This window comes from Puntigrus tetrazona, chromosome 7 (assembly GCF_018831695.1).
Source record: "Puntigrus tetrazona isolate hp1 chromosome 7, ASM1883169v1, whole genome shotgun sequence".
Classification (NCBI taxonomy): Eukaryota; Metazoa; Chordata; class Actinopteri; order Cypriniformes; family Cyprinidae; genus Puntigrus; species Puntigrus tetrazona.
The window spans coordinates 38,483,951-38,502,802 of NC_056705.1; the positions used below are offsets into that span (position 1 = coordinate 38,483,951).

The following is an 18,852-nucleotide window of genomic DNA, read 5'->3' on the forward strand; positions in this document are numbered from 1 at the left end:
TACGCGGCGGATCTTGATTCTCTGGCCGCAGTTACTCTGTTGAGGCAATGGAGATTACACATAGTGGTTTGTTATTATGTCCTTGGTAAGGGTCTCTTAACTAGTTGCTTACTAGCACGTGTATTCCTAAATGTTAGCCATTTCTTAATAGCATCTAAGCAAATATCCATGCCTTATTCTACGTCCCTAATCGTACCCAAAACCTAAACTTACTAACTATTAATGAATATATAGGGTTCCCTATTCTAAAGTGTCACCATGTTCTTTAACACTATGCCAGCTTTTTCCATATCCATAGAGTTATTACATTTTGAAATGGAACATATTCGTACAGGAAAAACAAAGCAAAACTGATTTTAGAAGAATATCACGGAGATACTACTGTAGTTTAATTCACATTTTGAATTGGTCTGTATTTACATATTTTCTATTTTCATATTAAACGCAGTTCAAGTTTTAGAAATGTTGAGATGAAATGTTTTTATCATTTTGATGACTTGAGCGTGAGAAGTTGTTCAGTGAAATTTTTTAAGCAAGCAAAAAATAACGACTATCACACATTTTAACCATGATATACAGAAGACACCCACTAGAATGTCAATGTAAAAAGAGTTAATAAGGCATATATAGAACTGGAATTATTAGCTGATGTTAAAAGGCACGATAAAGGATCACAGTCCAGCCCCTAAATACTAATTAACAGTCAACAAGAAATTATTAAATCATTTAAAACATTGATTTTAATTGCTTTTTCTATTTTAATAATTACATGTCAGAATGTTGTGTAATTTTTTAAATCCATTTTACCCATTTTTATTTTAAAAATTATTTGAAACTTTAAATGAGGACACTTAACTGAATTTAAGATGCTTTGTTATGCATAAAAAAATTTTTTTTTTTTTAAATTATATATATATATATATATATATATATATATAGATAGATAGATAGATAGATAGATAGATAGATAGATAGATAGATAGATAGATAGTGTGTGTATATAAAACTTTGTTTCACTTTATTTGATGCAGAACGGGACGTCTCGTCTTTGAGCCACTTATAATGTTATGTCTACGTCGTTTTTTTATTCATTATTATTATTTTAGCTTTTTGTTCCAGCAATTTAAGTCTATGAAGTTAAGCTAACTAAAAAATGAGAAATGTTGCTCTGCATCTAGCTTAAATATAACACGTTTACGCATTTGTGCGTTTTAATTTCAAGCAACAGCCCGTTTTTATGGTTTTAGTGTGATTAAACTATAATAACCCCGAGTACACTATAACAACCCTAAGCAAACATTTTACTGCTCCAGTGAGACGCGTGAACGTAGTGCTGCTTCTGGCAGCGAGCGTAGTAGGATGCAACTTCCTACTTTCCCCGTTTAAAAATGCAGAATGTGTTGATACACGAGAGGAACGTTCCGGTCTCGGGTTTCATCTCGCTCATCTTGTCACATGAAGGTGTTACACACGCAGAGTATCAAATACGGAGAGCGCGCGCGTGCGCGTTCGTCCTTGAGTGTGCCTGATGACATCACACGGCAGAAACGGCCTTCATGCTATATTCACGACTGTGTCCTCTCTGGGCTGAAAGCGCTAGTAAATTCTGCCTTATTAATCAACATTAGCAGCCACCTACTGGACAGTTACGCAGATCTCCAACTGTGCTGGCGGCTTGAAGCAGCTCCCCGAACCTTTCGTCTCTCCTCTCCAACATTTGCTGGCTGGAGCACAGAGAAAGGGGAAGAAAGGGAAAGGGAGATTAAAAAAAAAAAGAGGGTTTTACTAATCAAAGCACAGGTATTTGGGGACAGAAACTTCAGGAGATTTCACAGAGTTTCATTTGAGAAAAAACGCTTTCAAAAAAACTGAAGGTAACGCTAAAAGGCAACCTGTCAAAATAAAAGTCTGCTTCAACTTGAAAAAATTATGACGGAAATGTGTTGTTATTGTATACTGAAATATAATTCCAATGTAGTACTATTTTTGCAGTTAATTAATAATTAATGCTGTAATGGAGCAACCTAGTTTACAAAAAAATTTACTTGTATTCTATTTTCATTTCATTACATAAATTATTGAATTGTTAGTTGTTTTTTTTATTCACTTAATGAGACAAATTTGTATTTAAATGATAATAGACTCCAGGAAAAATTTTAGTAGAATTTAGGGAAAAAAAATAAAACAAATTTCACGAGACTTACTAAAAGGTAGCTTTATGGAGTTTAAATGTGAGTAAACATGTTTTACAGAGTTATATAATGTTGACATGCAGCATCTCCAAAAAAAAAAAAAAATGCAATGTTTGTTGTGAATGTATTACATTTTCACTTCATTACATTTTAAAAGATTGATTATTTGTTAAAGTGTTAATAATTCACTTAATTAAGACAACTTTATTAATAATACTTGTACCGAATAAAATAGAGAACTGAATTTAAGGGAAAATGATGCCTGACTTTATTTTACACCCCTAATCTTAACCAATACCTAAACATAACAACTACCATATTAACTATTAATAAGCAGCAAATCAGACATTTATTAAGGGAAAAGTCATAGTCAGTAGTGTAACTTTCATTTAATTAGACTTCATCGTTAGAGGTAAATTTGTACTGAATAAAATAGCTGAATTTAGGGGGAAATTATGCCTTTGCATTCATTTTCAACGTCTAACAAAATTGTCTAGCAAGCATTAACGATAAATGATTATCGTGATAAATATTGACGTGTGAAAAAAAGTACTGAGAGAATATTTTTGGCCGTATCGCCCAGCTCTATAAACACATGTCGGCTTACCAGAGGGCTGTGGTGGACACGTAGTGCACGAGTTCAGTGAAGGGTAGAGGGTCGGACGAAGCACCACAGCTTCTACACACAGACTGCACACACACACACACACACACACACACACACACACACACACACACACACACACACACACACACACACACACACACACACACACACACACACACACACACACACACACACACACACACACACACACACACACACACACACACACAGAATAATGCATGAGTGACGGAGACATGAGTGGTATATTATGTAAAGCCTAATTTCACTACTGTATGTGACGTCATAGATGTCTCAGCACACACACGTGTGTACACCTTAAGGGTGTGACCAATATAAAATTATTTTTAGAGACAAAACGCTTGTATTATGCAAGAGAAATATTTAATGGGCAGCAAAGAAACACTATAGCATATAAATGGCATGACGGTTTGGGGGTCAATAACATCATATACGTCTCTGATGCTCACCAAGGATGCATTTATTTGATCAAATATACAGTAAAAAATATACAGTTAAAAAAAAACAACAAGAATCCTGGAATGTTTTCTTAATTTATATCATAAACACAACTTCGTTCTCTTTGCGAGTGATCAAAAATGACATGAACATCTTGGATGACTTGGGGGGCGAGTAAATGATCAGGATTATTTTATTTGGCAAGTGCGCTTATTCTTCAATATTATAAATGTTTATAGTGTCACTTTTGATCAGTTCAATTCATCCTTGGATCATAAAGTATTCATTTTTTTCACACAAACAAACAAACAAACAAAAATGTTACTGACCCAATTTTTTTTAATGGTTAGTGTATATAACTTTTTTTTAACACAGTGTACGTTATTACCATCTAATACCATTTTTTAATCAGGCCTTTGCTCTCATCTCTCAGAGAAAGACGTGAGAGTGAATGTAAATGTCTGTGTATTAGTATTCCCTGCGAGTTTTCCGCCCACTGTGCCCGACTGATTGAAAACCGGCGTCACGAGACAGCGATCAATTCTCACGCGAGCGCACGCGTGGTATTAAAAAGCCACGATACCTGTTCATAAAGTGCCATGGCAAACTTCTGATGGGTGATGCAGGACTTGGACGTGCAGGCGTCCGTCTCGTCGTCGGGAGCAATGTGCAGGTGAATCCTTTCTAAAATGTTCTCCTACGAAAAAAAATGCATTTGCATATCATTATCCACAATTATTTGAAGGCACTATGTATTTAAATAATTATTAACTAATTGATTACGCCGGAGCTTAACAGACGTGAACAAGAAATAGTTGTTTTCGTCACACTGGATTTGTTTGGGCTGGTGCGACGATACCTTTGCATTAAGTGAATGCATTCTAAGCTTTAGTAATTTTCCCTAAGCCTATTATCTGCTTAAATACACCCTTTCGAACCTGAGAACCGTGGGTACGTTTAGCGACACCAGCAGCGCTGAGAAGAGCCAAAATTAACGCTATGTTTCTACAGTACAGACCTAGCTCGAGCGTCTTGTACAAATGGACAAAAGCATTGGCTGCATCTAGCCAGCTGATAGAGAGCCTGCATCGACGCATCTGTGCACTGATAGAGATCCTTCATTGATTGTGTTGTTTAAGGGAGCACTGTAAATGGACTTTTACTGAGGTAATGACAGACTCTCCACAGTCCTGCTGCGCTAAACAGAAAATGATTACAGGTCCCGGTGCTAAGCAGGTTTACTGCAATTAGGTGGCCCTAAGAAAAATCCTGCACATACCGAAGAAGTGAACATGCTTACTTCAGCTTTCCAGAGAGACAGAGAGAAAGAGAGAAAGACATTAGGACAAGGCCGTGTGATCTGTGAATAGCATAATGCACGTAACGGCTACTGAGCTTAATTTAGAAATCGGTTTTGAAGCTTTCTCTATAATAAAAAAAAAACTACCATGTTAAACTAAGATTGGATATTATGCATGCACGCTTAAGACAAAGGGTCTCAAATTTGGAGAGGTTGCTAAACACAACCATCAGATTAAACGTGAATAAGTTTATACTGCTAGAAGTATTCGACCAATCACGACGCAATGGATAGCTGGCCAATCAGAGCACGCCTCGCTCTTATGAACAATGAGTTTTGTAAACAATTAAAAAAAAAAAAAAAAAAAAAAAAGACCCGTTTCAGAAGGCTGGGTTAAGAGGAGAAACAAAAATGTACAGTATGTGGAAATGTTTTATTTTTTTAAACTTAAACCACATAATCACATTGCATTACTGCTAATGTAATTAAATCAAATGCTCAAAGTTTTATATAATCGTGATGCATGGTGATATCAAATTGAATTGAATTGCTGATGTGATAATTGTAATGAAAATGATTGTTAAAACCAGTGCCGATTCACACCTCTAATATATATATAATTATACATAAAAACATATTGTGGCTATATCATAAATAAATAAATAAAAAAAAAAAAAGATAATATAAATATATATATAATTATATATATATATATATATATATATATATATATATATATATATATATATATATATATATATATATATAATATAAAATTTGTTATTTACTTAATACAAATTTTATAATCGAAAATACACAAAAATACAAAAAAACACACTTACGAAGCACTCAGCAGCATCATCCATGAAGCCTAACTGAAAGCGCTGCTCATCCTTAAAGGTTTCGGCCAGAGCATTACGCAGGTTATCTGAGGGTAACGCTCGCTCTCGGCTGTGCTGGAACTGACAGAATATTCCCTGAAAAACAAACATGAAGTGCTTTTAAACTTCTGACATCTTTTTAAAGGAAGCATTAAATACTGCGTGGTGACGTGTTTGGTCATGAGGATACCTTCAAAGCGCAAAAGATGCAGGAGTCGCCCAAGCAGTAGTGGTTCGGGAGCTGACGGAGACTCCGTCTGAAGATATCAAGATGCCAAAGAACCTGCATGGAATAACAGAAAATTCAGATGGAGAATTAACTCACTTCAGTAAACTCTGAAATTTAAATATATATATATAATATATATATATATATATATATATATATAGATATAAATATAATCAAGCAGGTTGTGGCACACATTCAATGACTTTTTATTATGCCGGGTGCGAGTTAGTCTGGCATGTTTTACTCTGTATATATCAATAATGGAAATATCAATGCAAATGAAAGGTGGACCTGTATTGGTTGTTTTACTGTGATATGTGAAGGGATCACATTTATTTGAATTATATCTTAAGCAAATCACATTACTGTCACATCAAAAAATTTAAGACCACTTACAGTGATTATTAGGAATTATTTTACGCGTTATTATATTTTTTTATATACTGTTTCTAACCTTAAATTAAAAAAAAAAAAAAAAAAAATAATAATAATGGTAATAATTTCTAAATAAATAAAACTAAACGTGAAGACTTTTTAAGGCCCTGCGGGGCACTGTATTTATATACTTATGCAGTATTCATTTGAATTTTATTTTTATATTTTCAGCATTTACTTTAATATTTTAAGACGTTTTAGATTTTTTTGCACATTTTTCTTCATTTTTAAATGATTTTCTTCATTTAGTAAATTAGCAATATGTCTTTGGCAACTAAATGAAATAACATTTGATTAAGTTTTAAGATAATGTTTGTTTGACTTTTTAAAAAATATTTCTCAATGTCAATTAACAAAAACTATTTTAATAGATTTTAAGTTCAGAAAAAAAAAAATCACTAATGCGGAATAAAATTTTATTGAAGAAGGCTCTCATAAAACGTACACAACAAAAGGTGGCACAAAAGTGCTTTTGGATTACCATTTAGGCATTGTGCATAGTCTTGTTTAATGCTGTTTAGAGGTGGTGCATGGATGCATTTCACACAGCAAATGCACCTTTACACGGCTGATTTAAGGCTGCTGTGTGCCTGCTTCAAATTCTGCATAAAGATGCAATGCCACATTAAATCTAAATGAATCTCCTATCCACCTCAGCCCCTTACAACCCTTGTAATTGCTGTGCAAACGCATTTGTACCAGCGTGCTTCTCCTCTAATGCATCTTTATAACCTCGTGCAGCTTTATTCTGGATTTGCATGACCACTTTAGTGACGATCTTAAAGTCAACATCCAAAGGCCATCCATTATGTCTCAGCCTTTCCTTATTGGCTGTCATTTTGTTCTTAAAACTCTGAGAAATGTGACTCATTGTCCTTGCTTGGTGGAAGAGCTCAAGGGAGATCAGGCTGTGACAGGATGGGGGGTGAGAGATGTTCATCTGTGTGTGTGTGTGTGTGTGTGTGTGTTTTGGAGTTTGGACGGCCAGTGTAAGGTTACTCTTCACTCAGTGTCTTTCCCTTAGGCCCCAGACAACTTAGTCTGAGCGTGACCTCACTCCATGGAGATGAGCACAAGAACAAGACAACAGAGAGACAGGCAGAGATACACTCAATCAAAACGTCCACAATCCCATCCAGGAGGGAAAACTGACTTCCAGCATGACAAAAATTTGGGGGTTGAAGGGTGGAGATGGGATGCCATAAATACCCTCTCTCGGTAGGCAGCAAGGAGGAGATGACAGTTTGCTGTGGTCAGACTTTAAATGGGAGTCATAAGAAAGTTAAGTATGTTTAGGGGGGTGGTGCGATGTTTTTATCTTATTCTGGTAAGGCCAATCTGTCTTTTATATGTAGGTGTGATGGAAACCATATTTAGTTCATTCAAAGTTGAAGACTTCAGCCTTAAATTATGTTCATATCTGTCCTTAAATGAATAAACTACGGCAAAAAAGACTACTACAGATTATAAACAAACACATTAAATTGATTATAAGTTATAATAAAGGCATTTCATAATGTTATAAAAGATATCCATTTCAATGCAGTTCTTTTAAACTTTGCATTCATCAAACTAAACAAAAATAATAGTAATAAAATAAATCAGTTTCCACAAAAATACAAATCAGCACAGCCATGTTTAACACTGACAGTAAAATGAATGATTAGAATGATTTCTGATGGACTATTTGTGAGACTAAACACTGACGTAATGATGCAGAAATAAATTAAATATATAACAGAAATATATTTATATAGAAAACATTTATTTAAAATTGTAATAATTCACAAGATTAATGTTTTTACTGTATTTTCATGAAATAAATACACCTTTTTGAGCGCAAGAAACATCTTTCAAAAACATTAAAAGGTCATAACGCCACTAAAGTTTTGAACGGCTGGGCGTGTTTGTATATAATTTGACAAAAAAAAAAAAAATTAAATAAGTATTTATTCTTTTAAATAAAGAATTAAGCATACAAATTTGTTTGCCGCAATTCATCTCATGCATTTCATTTATTAAACACATTTACTAGCGTTCCCGTTTAGTCCGTGTAAACTAAAAAATATAGGCATGTAAAACAAATCCGCTCATGCAATGGCTTTCTGAGCTGTGGGTTAAACACGTACCTGCACTGCACTGTTGAGGAAGCAGCTGTTCTGTCCTGGCTCATTTAGCAGTCCCTTGGTAGGGGCCAAGGACAGCATAGATCCCGGCTGGTAAGACCTGGCAAGATTGCCTCCTGGTCTCCTGAAGAACTTGACCCATGCCATTGGATTCGGGGTATCTGCCGTCCTGCGAGAGAGACGGGTATTTGTTGAGTAATTTTACAATCGAACGATAGGAAAGGGTTGTTGTGACAAATTGACGGGAGGATTTGAATGTCCGTTTCCTAGTAAAAGCCTTTATTTCTGCTGCTGACCTGTACGTAAGAGGTCTTTTTATGCGTGGGTCCTGGGCAGGATGGTTTGATCATTCCCTGAATTGCGTTGGGGAATTCGGCGGCTTGTTGGTGGCTACTGCGGCCATCAGGCCTCGAGTGACTCTCAGCATAGTTACGAAGGTGTCAGCTGGAATCAGTCAACCTTTAAAGGGTCGTCCATGTTTCAGACGCTGCTCTTGGAGGACATCAGCCTTAGGACGAGTAGCATTCGGTCTGTGGAGAGAAGCAAAGCAACGCGTGGATTCTTGAACAAGCCCTGAATTTGAACATTTCGGCAAATTGAGACACCGACAACAACAACAGCAGCAGCAGCGCAGAACTCCATGTCGTTACGAACACGAGAGGAGTGGCTAAGAATACGAAACTGTGCAAAAGTCAGTAGGTCAGCTCATCCAACTGGTAATTCTGCGCTGAATAATGTTATTGTTTAACTTTCTTTACGACTTTGCACCAACCTGTTTCAATGCAAGCAAGCAAGCTGACGTTATTCAACAGGAACAGACTGACATCACGAAGGCAAACGCACAGACTGAAAACACTTGAAAATCAGGTGCATCACGTGGCCCTAGACGAGGTATATTTATAGCAATAGCCAAAAATACATTGCATGGGTAATTTTTTTTTTTTTTTACGCCAAAAATCATTAGGATATTACGCATTTGCATTTTTCTAAGCAGGGTTACACTAATAAACAGGAAAATATCAATTTAAACAGCAAAAATAACCAATTCTGAGGCCTTTTCAATTTTGGCTGCGAGGTCACTCCACAGAAGACAAAAGTGTCCTTCTTCAGCTCAGTTTAGTTCAATGATAATTTAACGCAGCTCAATAACTATCGATGTTGCAAAGTTCATCAACTATGAACCGAACTGGATTCGGATAAGTGATGACAATACGAATGCCATAATTCAATTTAGTTGAACTACGGTGTCGTTTGTAATTCAGTTCAGTTTCATAACGGTCAATGTTGCAAAGTTCATCAATTGGATTTAACTATAAAGAAAAGCTCCACAGAAGACAACACTGTTGTTGTTCAGTTTAATGCTAAAATTATTCAGTTCAGTAACTGAAGTGGTTTCATATGAACCTCAATTCAGTTCAAGCTTTGCTCTCCATCAGTGCAGTCAAATCAATAATACAGTTCAATATTACGGATTGCTATAGTATTAAAAATTTAAAATGACATCCTCCTTACTTTGCTTTGTTGTGCATCTTCATTGCAACCAATGGGTTCTATAACACCTTTCTAAAGCTACCTGTTAGCAATCCCATTCATCTTAACAGGCAGAGCGAAATCCATGAGAAGCCCCAGGTAGCATATTTTTCAGCCCCAGGAATGATTTTGACAATGTGCTAGCACTAGAAATGGCTGAATCCCTTGGGCAGTGTACTTATTACTGAACTAGGGAGTATTCTGAAACACACCCATGGATCTAAAAGCAAGTTATCCACCCTACCTGACACATTAGAGGAGTTTTACTCAAAACTTGTCAGTAGTTTTAAAACTCAACTTTTTTTTTTTGCCTGGCTACTCAATGCAAGTCCATTCTGCATCATGTAGCCTAATAGTTAAAGTCGCATAACTCTCTACCGGTTTATAGTTTCTAGTGGGCCTGTATCACTCAAACTGTGCTCACCTTGTCAATTAAATTTGAACTGATTTGTTAATTTGAATTTGAATTTGGTGATAACAACATCTTAGAATCAAAAGTAACTAACGATCTCTAAGTTTTGAATTATCCGGTAATAGCTTTCAAGACCTTTTAAAAATAAAGGTTCCAATAAGTGTCTTTCTCAGAACATTGTGGCCAAAAAAAAATTAAAGGACCATTTTCATCCCAAAACATTTTAATAATCTAAAGAAACGTTTTCCACTATAAACCTTTTGTGCAAATGAAAGGTTCTTTGTTGTTCTTCATGGATGCGTCTCACATGTTGGTCAGAAATGAATAAAATTAATGTACTGCTTTTTTGGTATTTATGGTAAAATTATATTCATGTAATAATTACCGTCCATTCATTAACATTGACCATAATTAGCGAGTATCACGCTTTAACAGGCAGATTACTTTAGGTTATCAAAAATGCATTTTACATGAAATGTATACGCTCTGTCTCTCACTTCACTTCCTGCCAGTTATGATACGGTCCTATCCCAATAAGGCAGAAATGCCAAAAACTAAACCTTAAAAAAAAGCATTTCAACAGATTTTCCACTAGATTCAATTGGTTTCCCAATCATTTCCAATGATAATTTCCATCATTTTTCCAGTACCAGTAATCTTTTTAAACCATTATGTATTTATTTTCTCTCTTTCTTGGTGTGCTTTCACGTAGCATGCGTCAAAAACACGTTTGTGCCAAAGGAAATCAAAAAAACACCAAAAGATTTGTTTAAAAACTACCAAAGAGTTTTTCAAACATTAGAAGAGCGTCATCAGAGGAAAAAGCATTACATTTCGAGGAAGCATAAAGTCAGAATGAAGTAGGTTAGTTCAATCAGTGCACTGAAAGCAACTGAAACCTGTTAAACAGCATTTCACTCACAATGGTATTCAAACAATTCAGAAGTAGTTTTGAGGTGACCAAGTTTGACCACTGATCTATTAACAGGTTAAATTCTACTAAAAAGCAAGTAAACAAGGCAAAAGCTGCTACTTTGTGGCTACGGGGTGCCTTTCTCGTTTGCGATGTGCTCACAGTCTGCCATAGCAACAGCATTCCAGTGCAATCACTTAAGCCACAGTGTTGCTAAACAGCTCTTGTCTTCAGGATTAGGCTTCGTGTTCGGCCTCGGAGACACACCTCCACAAACATCTCACACGTTACGGTTTGGGCCAACCGCAAGAAGTTTGGTAGAACATGACGTTCAGGTGTTTTTTCTCTGAAAAGTCTATTAATCACTGTGTTATATGAAGACACTTACGAAACAAACAAAAAGCAGCTGGTTCAACCTCATGAATTTCTCAAGCTGTCTCGGTCATATTTCACTATTTTATGACCACTACGTTTTTGCTTTTTCCCCATTATTTTCATGATAATTAAGCATATAATGTGAAAGAAAAGAAATAGATAAATAAAAATTGCTGCATTAAAAGAGAAATGCATTTTCATAATGGCTGCTGGATTTTTTTTTAGAGAATTAGTAGGATTTTTAGTGTTGGAAATTAATAGACTGAGATATTTAGAAAAAGTAGTAGTGAATTTAACAAATGCAGAATTTAATTATAATGTGTTAGACAATGTATTTTAGTAAAAAATATGTTAAACGTAAAGGCAATAATTTGATGGGAAAATGTGATGCCATATAATATATCAAATACTGAAAAGTGCAAAATAAAACGATGAAACTTAATTTTTTGTTTTTCAAGAGATGTATCCATGATAAAGTTTAGAAGGGGAGTTAAAAGTAAATACTAGTAAAATAAAACTAATAAGTAATAAAAATATAATAAAAGAAATAAATATAAAAAAAAATTTATATATATATATATATATATATATATATATATATATATATATATATATATATATATATATATAAATTTTTTGTTAGAGGTCTGTTTTTAACTCTGTTTTGAAAAGTGGATTTAATGACTCACATCCACACCGTTGCAACTGCTTCCGTTTGTACGTCTCAGATTTCAATTCTCAGTTCTAGAGAAGATGGAAACATCAGTCCCACGTTTACCTCAGCAGCCGTCTGCGGTCTTATCACGGCTCGCAGTAACAGAAAGCAGCGTGTCACCGAGCCAATCACAGCTCCACAATCAGGTGATGATGCAGCCGGAGAGCGGAAAACGCTGACATTATGGGTGACGCTTTTTCTCCTGAGCTCATGAGCCACCGGTCATGGTCATTCGTCCCAGAGTGACACAAACTTGGCCAGCAAGAACGAGAGCGAGGCAGCGCAGAAAAAAAAGGCAAATGATAAAAATACAGTAGCCTACTGTAAATGGATGCTGTTTTATAAAGATCTGATCTAGCTGATGAGGGTGGTATAATGGTTTTATTTTCATTTAATGGTTTTGAATACACACCTGTGGTGTACTTTAAATGATATTAAAAACAATAACTGCACTTGAAGATAATATAGTAATAAAGTACGACTATCTCGGACTAAAAACTAGTCAAATTCACTATAAAGTGCTGAAATGAAATATAATGGTGTTTAATGAATGTCATTGAGGTTTTGGGGGCATGAAAACATTTTTTAAAATGGGTTTCAAAGTGGAAGATTTCAAAAATGATCATCTTTTCGTCTACAAGTGCAATAAATAAATGTAAAAAAAAAAAAAAAAGGTCTAAAGGTGTGTTCAGTGTAAAGGTATGTGCCCAAGCACTGATCTGCATGAACACGATCATTTTGACAGCATGCATCTGTACGTGAAACTTTTTTTAAAAAACACAAAGGGAATAAAAACGTTTCCGTTCTTAGTACATTTAAGTCACGCAAATGACTACACTAAAGAACATATGAAGTACTTTTTCATCATTTAAACTACCTAAATATGTAGTTCAGCTAACTGCATTTAATAATATTAACAGTAAAACTTTACAAAAAGGTTAGTAAACACGAACTTGAAAGAATGAAAATTACTACTACTACAACATTTAATTCTAATTTCAGCATTATTAAGTCAAGTTTTTTTAAATCACAAGTATTTTATGAACTAATTTTAACAAAAATGAATACTGTATTAAATGTATTGTTCCTGGTTTTTATGTAAGTTAATACATAAAGCAATGTTAACAAATCACACTTTATTGTAAGTTTATACCATTTACATGATATAACACACTGTTATGTAGTTGCCATTAACATGCATTAAAGCACCAGAAAACGTCGCATTCGTTTGCTAATTAAGAATATTTTTAAAGCATATTATACATTTATATATTACAGAGCATACTCTATAAATACTACTTTTACAGATACGTTTAAGTATATTTCTTTTTCAAAAGGGTGTAATCCGAGCGCTATAAGACATATCCAGAATGTAATGATGACAGTCTGGTTTCAGTCATGCCAGCATTCCTTACCTAATGTAAGTGAGGATATCCCCCGCCCTTTCTACAAAGAGCTGAAACGAACTGCACATGATATCATTTCCTGCGCTTTCATTATGCCTTCGACCAGCTTCCTAATTTGCAATGACTCACTGAAACAGTGACATTTTCATTTTTGCAAAATCCTGAAACAAAAACCAAAAAAACACACGCAACGGATTTAAAGAGACAGTTCATCCAAAAACATTCACTCGCCTTACTCAACCCGTAGGAGCGCTTTCTAGTTTTACGGTTGACTTCTACTGTATGGAGGAATAAAAAATGCTCAAAATATCTTATGTTCCTCAGAAGTATCAAAAGAAGCATCGCGCTTTATATTTTTGGGTGAACTGTCTCTTTAAGAGCGTTGCAAATTTGGTTCGATCAAGACTTTTCTTTGTACGTCATCTCCTACACACCAATCGTCTTGCATTAAACCGATTTACTGGTAACTGAATATTCAAGACTTATGTAAAAGGAGAAGGAGCTATTTGTTATTTTTATATTAGTCTTATATTATCTGCCTATTAATTGCCTGCTGCTGCTCTGAGATGATCGTGTCCGCCTTGATCGAGCTCAAGGTGCTTTAATGTTCGAAATTCGAAGCTCCGATGAACGGTCTAATCGCCTCAGCGCCTGCAGGTGTGAATCACTCCGAAGATCGTTCCGATTCGTAACGTGGAACAGAACATTTACACTGATTAAATATTAAAGCTAATTTCGAATAGGAAAATGGATTTCCGCCACGCTGCCGTCTACCAAGTTCAAAAGTTTAATGAGCTCCTCTGCTTTTTTATTCATGGACTCATTCTTCGGCTCCTGCTCTGAAGTTCCACGCGACGTAACTCGTGATGATTCGCCTCGAAAAAGAAATGTGGCCAAATTGCATCACATACCGGTTACATACCGTACTTATTGAGGCAACGCGACGCTATTTAAAGGGCATGTATGAAAAATAGAAGCAGAAGTTGCGAAACGTTCTTGCGTCTCAGCAATGACAACGTCTGAGTCACAGTACACTTGCAACAACAGCGATCTGGACATCAGACTCGGAAAGAAAGCGATGCATTGATGCGTTTGATTTAAATGCATCGTAACGTTGCGACGCACGCCGAAAATATCTAAACAAGGGAGGAGCCTGAAAATAATTTGTATGAGAAACAGCTGCAGAACATGACAGATGGGTAGTTATGCAATGAAACAAACAATGATTTTTACATCTACAAACGATAATCCAGGCCTTGAAATAAATAAATAAATAAATAAAAAGCTAGGAGTCTTGTTTAGCAACCAGATGTCGGGAGCATTTGTGCACACAAATGACCAAATGAGGAATACGGATGGCCACACGCCACAGCATCAAGTGCTAAAAAAAAACCCACACCGTCGCTGTGAAGAATAACATCCTTTTCTGAAAGCAAACCAACAACAATTGCAACACACACACACACACAAAAAAAGACAGTTTTGCCCCAGTGGGCCGCACTGCCGAGGCGAAATCCGACACGCTCCTGAAACCCTGAAACAACACTGAGGGAGCGGCAGAATTCCCGAAGGAAAGGAGAAGGCTGTTTTGGCTTCGAGCAACAATGCCGCGGCCGTTTCCTGTGTGGGCTTCCTGTTGGTCAAGCGTTGCGTTCAGCGCTTTGAGTCCAGAGACACACTCAGGTGACAAAACAACTCCCGGACGAACACAAGCGGATTTATCGAGACGTCAACTTTAATCAGCGCCTGAAGTGCAATATCCTCTCCGAAACGTACTCGACTTCCTAAACGTTTCCTCGCTTCCTTTACGGCTTGCCAATAAATGTCAAATTCACAATACGGCCATCATCCCGCTTTCCGACTGAAAAATGGTTTCCTCCGACAGGGTTTAAAACATTTATTTCAGCGTCAGTGGCTTCATGCATTATTAGTGCGGTGCTTAGTCAGACACTTCCAGATACTCGGAGGAGGATTCCTTGTAAACAATAACAAATGAAGCAGCTGGCTGCGGTGCTGAGAAGAGGACTATTTTGATTTGGTGAGATCAGCGAAAACTTCTACCGCTTTGGGACGATTCTCCCATAAGCACCTGTCAGTTACTTTAGGGGGAGTAGCATCGTGACGAGCATCGAAAACTAAAAAAAAGTACGAAGGGAAGAGACACTCGCGATAATGAAAGAATGGCTTGCTCCTCTGCAGTGAATGGGTGCCGTCAGAATGAGAGTCAGTAATCTCCAGTCCAACAATTACAGTGCATTCTTGTGAGGTGAAAAGTTCTTAAAAAAAACTAATTAAAATTCTCTATCTGTAACATTGCTTTCTCTACTGAAAAAGTCATTTAGTCTGAATCGGGAGAGAAATATGCACAAGCCAAAGCAAACATTTTCACGTGAGAGGTGAGCTTTCTCACTGGAGGGAGAGTTATTACGAATCGCAGTATTTTAGCTGAAAGCGACAGTTTGTTAAAGTTAAAATTAAATCTTTAACGATGGATTTGTTTCTCGCAAACGTTCAGTTTTCACTTTAATCGATGGAGCGGAGTGACGAGGACTACTTGTGATGTTTTTACCAGCCGTTTGGACTCTCATTCCGACGGCACCCATTCACTGCAGAGCACCCACCAGTGAGACGGCGACAGCAACTACATTACGGGTGGCCTGAGGTTTATTACATTCGAAGCAAATGAAAACGTTTGGGTGACTTGCATGTGTCAAAAAAAGACAGCCCCAACTTTTAAGCTCATTTGGCAACACTGTCCTCTCATTTATGATTCATAAATGTGACATCGTTAAGCTCACACAAACAGTCTTATGTTCTGAGCCTGAAACGCCCGCAGACACATGCACGGTCACGCACAAGCATGCCTACGCCAAAACTACGAGCGCGTTGCACTGCGGTAGTCACAGGAAACATTCAAACCCAGTCTTTCCACAAACCCGTTCAGCATAACTGGCCTTTCCACGAAAACTCCTCCCTGAACAATTCCATTCATTTCCACCAGGAAACACCTCGGCAGGGCGCTAACTGATCTGGGGTCAGGGTTTTCTACAGATCCGCGGGCGGTAAGGAAAGCGAACTGATCCCAGGCGAGGAGGGCCGCAGCGGATGAAGCAGCCGGTTCTGCAGCATTGCCGTCTCGATTTCACCGATGTGGGGAGAGACGTAGGCACCAGCAGATCGAATGCAAGCGCGCCGAAAACTAAACGAATGTTGCCCAATCTCACAATACCCAAGATGACTCGCATCTTTCGGGCCGCTAGAAATATACAGAGTTCGTCTGTGACTACGGAGGCACCACCAAGAAGTTAAAAAACGTTAATGGCGTATAAATATCCCGAGGGGTCATCAGACGGAAAGCAAACGCGAGCGGCAATGTTCCCGTCTAACCCAACGAGGCAAAGAAAAGCTGACATAACCAGCCTTGTGCACAAGTGCCAAACTTCTGCAATCGCACGGTGCTCAAATGAAATGCACGGGCAGCAAACTTTAATGAGAAGAGTGCTTTGGCAGGTGTGCGGAGCCAATTTAATCAGCTGTAATGTTTGTTGCAAAGAAACGAAAAACATTTGCATCCACAGATGAAATACCTCTACTACAACTACAAAAATAAAACAAATAGAAATCTAACGTACGCTCCAAACGACTGACAGCACAACTACAACAATTCCTCAAAAAGTGATGATAAATTATCCATCTTCATTGAGCTATTTTCACTCCCCAAAGGCTTAGCAATAATATTCATTTAATGCAAAGACATAATGAACGAGTCTTTGATTTTTATTTGCACCGCGTGTGCATTTCTTTGCATTAAATACCCAAGGACCTATTTTTGAAATCTTTTCCAATCAAGGTTTTTTTTTAACAAGATACTCAATTAAAAAGGATCATTTCTAAATACGTTAAAAAACTAAATAAGCATGTGTAATATCTTAAATCATAAACATAATAACATATAACACTGATTAATAAAATGATTTTTGCCTTTTAAGCAAGTGCAGGTCTATCACATAATTACTGCCTCGAATATATATATATATATATATATATATATATATATATATATATATATATATATATATATATATATATATATATATATATATATTCATTAATATTTCTAGTTTTTGACATTTTGACAGTCTCATTACTCAAGCTTAAAACAAACAGCTATCATCAAGAGTTTCTCACTGCTGTAATTATAGCTAAGCCCACTTTTGTTATTGTATCTAATATTTTAAAGCATTAATTGAGCACCAAAGCGGATTCAGAACCAAGTAGTAGCACGAAGCGGTGCATATATTAACTATTGAAAATATAAACAGTGGCTACCATATACACCCACGTCCTCTCTAGTTCTTAAAAGCGACAATTAAAAAAACACACACACACACAGCTTGATTTTCCGCGTAAAGGCTCTGAACGCGAGCGTCGAGGCGCGTTCACCTGGTTCAGGTGCGTTTCCGCCGCATGCGCACTGACGAGCGAAACATGGCGAAGAAAAAGTTTGACCAAAACAAAACGCGCAGACACGACAAGAGACGCGTCTACTCACCGCGTGGACGACAGACGACCGGTGCCCCCTCGTTGCTTTCAAACGTCCCGGTGAAAGTTTACGGAGTAGCAAAAATAGGATTTTTGGCGTCAAGCGGAAAAAGCGGAAGCGACTCGCCAAAACGCACCGGTGAAGATGCGCGCTACAAACACAGCGCTCTTGCGGGTCGACGCCGTGTTCGCTCTTTCTTCGGCGAGTTAGGGTCCCGGAAGGACTGACATGACTGACTGAGTGACCGCAGACACCTGAATTTCCAGCTGGTTTCGGCGCTGAGGTGAAACTCCTCCTCCTCTCCTCCTCTCTGCGGTCTATCCGTCCCAGTGCAGCACGTCGGAGGGAGGAGTTTCTCCTGCTTTCTCACACTTTGCTCTGCCGCGTTGACGCGGAGCGGAGGCTCGTCTCGGTGGCCGTGTTTCAAACCCGGGATACGATCTCCGTAGAGAAAGAGCACAGATGACAAGCCCTGATGACCACTCCAGGCGCATTTGAGCCGTAACAAGATGGCGATTTAACTTTTCTACATGCAATTCGATTTTGTTTTAAACGAAATGATCGCAAAAGTATGTGCGTCATTGCGGTTGAGCTTTTTTTCCTGTCTTTATTCGGTTTGGTCTGTTATCGAGTCACTAGGTTCAGCCTAGGTGTGACCCTGGACCACAGAAACAGTCATTAGGGGTTTTTTTTATTATTATTAATTGAGAT

At 37.2% G+C, this 18,852-nt stretch overlaps 1 protein-coding gene across 1 annotated transcript in view; it reads right to left on the reverse strand.

The window, feature by feature from the left end:
* Nucleotides 1–18,509, reverse strand: part of LOC122349091 (inactive ubiquitin carboxyl-terminal hydrolase 53) — a 45,673-nt gene extending 27,164 nt beyond the window's left edge. The window contains exons 1-9 of the mRNA XM_043245002.1: nt 18,151–18,509; nt 8,544–8,777; nt 8,251–8,416; nt 5,648–5,740; nt 5,419–5,553; nt 3,860–3,973; nt 2,800–2,882; nt 1,640–1,724; nt 1–36 (exon numbers count right to left, since the gene is read on the reverse strand). The exon at nt 1–36 is cut by the window's left edge and continues 111 nt beyond it. Of these exons, the coding sequence (XP_043100937.1) occupies nt 1–36; nt 1,640–1,724; nt 2,800–2,882; nt 3,860–3,973; nt 5,419–5,553; nt 5,648–5,740; nt 8,251–8,394 (690 nt within the window). The 5' untranslated portion in view covers nt 8,395–8,416; nt 8,544–8,777; nt 18,151–18,509. The remainder of the gene's footprint in view (nt 37–1,639; nt 1,725–2,799; nt 2,883–3,859; nt 3,974–5,418; nt 5,554–5,647; nt 5,741–8,250; nt 8,417–8,543; nt 8,778–18,150) is intronic.
* Nucleotides 18,510–18,852: the final 343 nt, after the last annotated feature.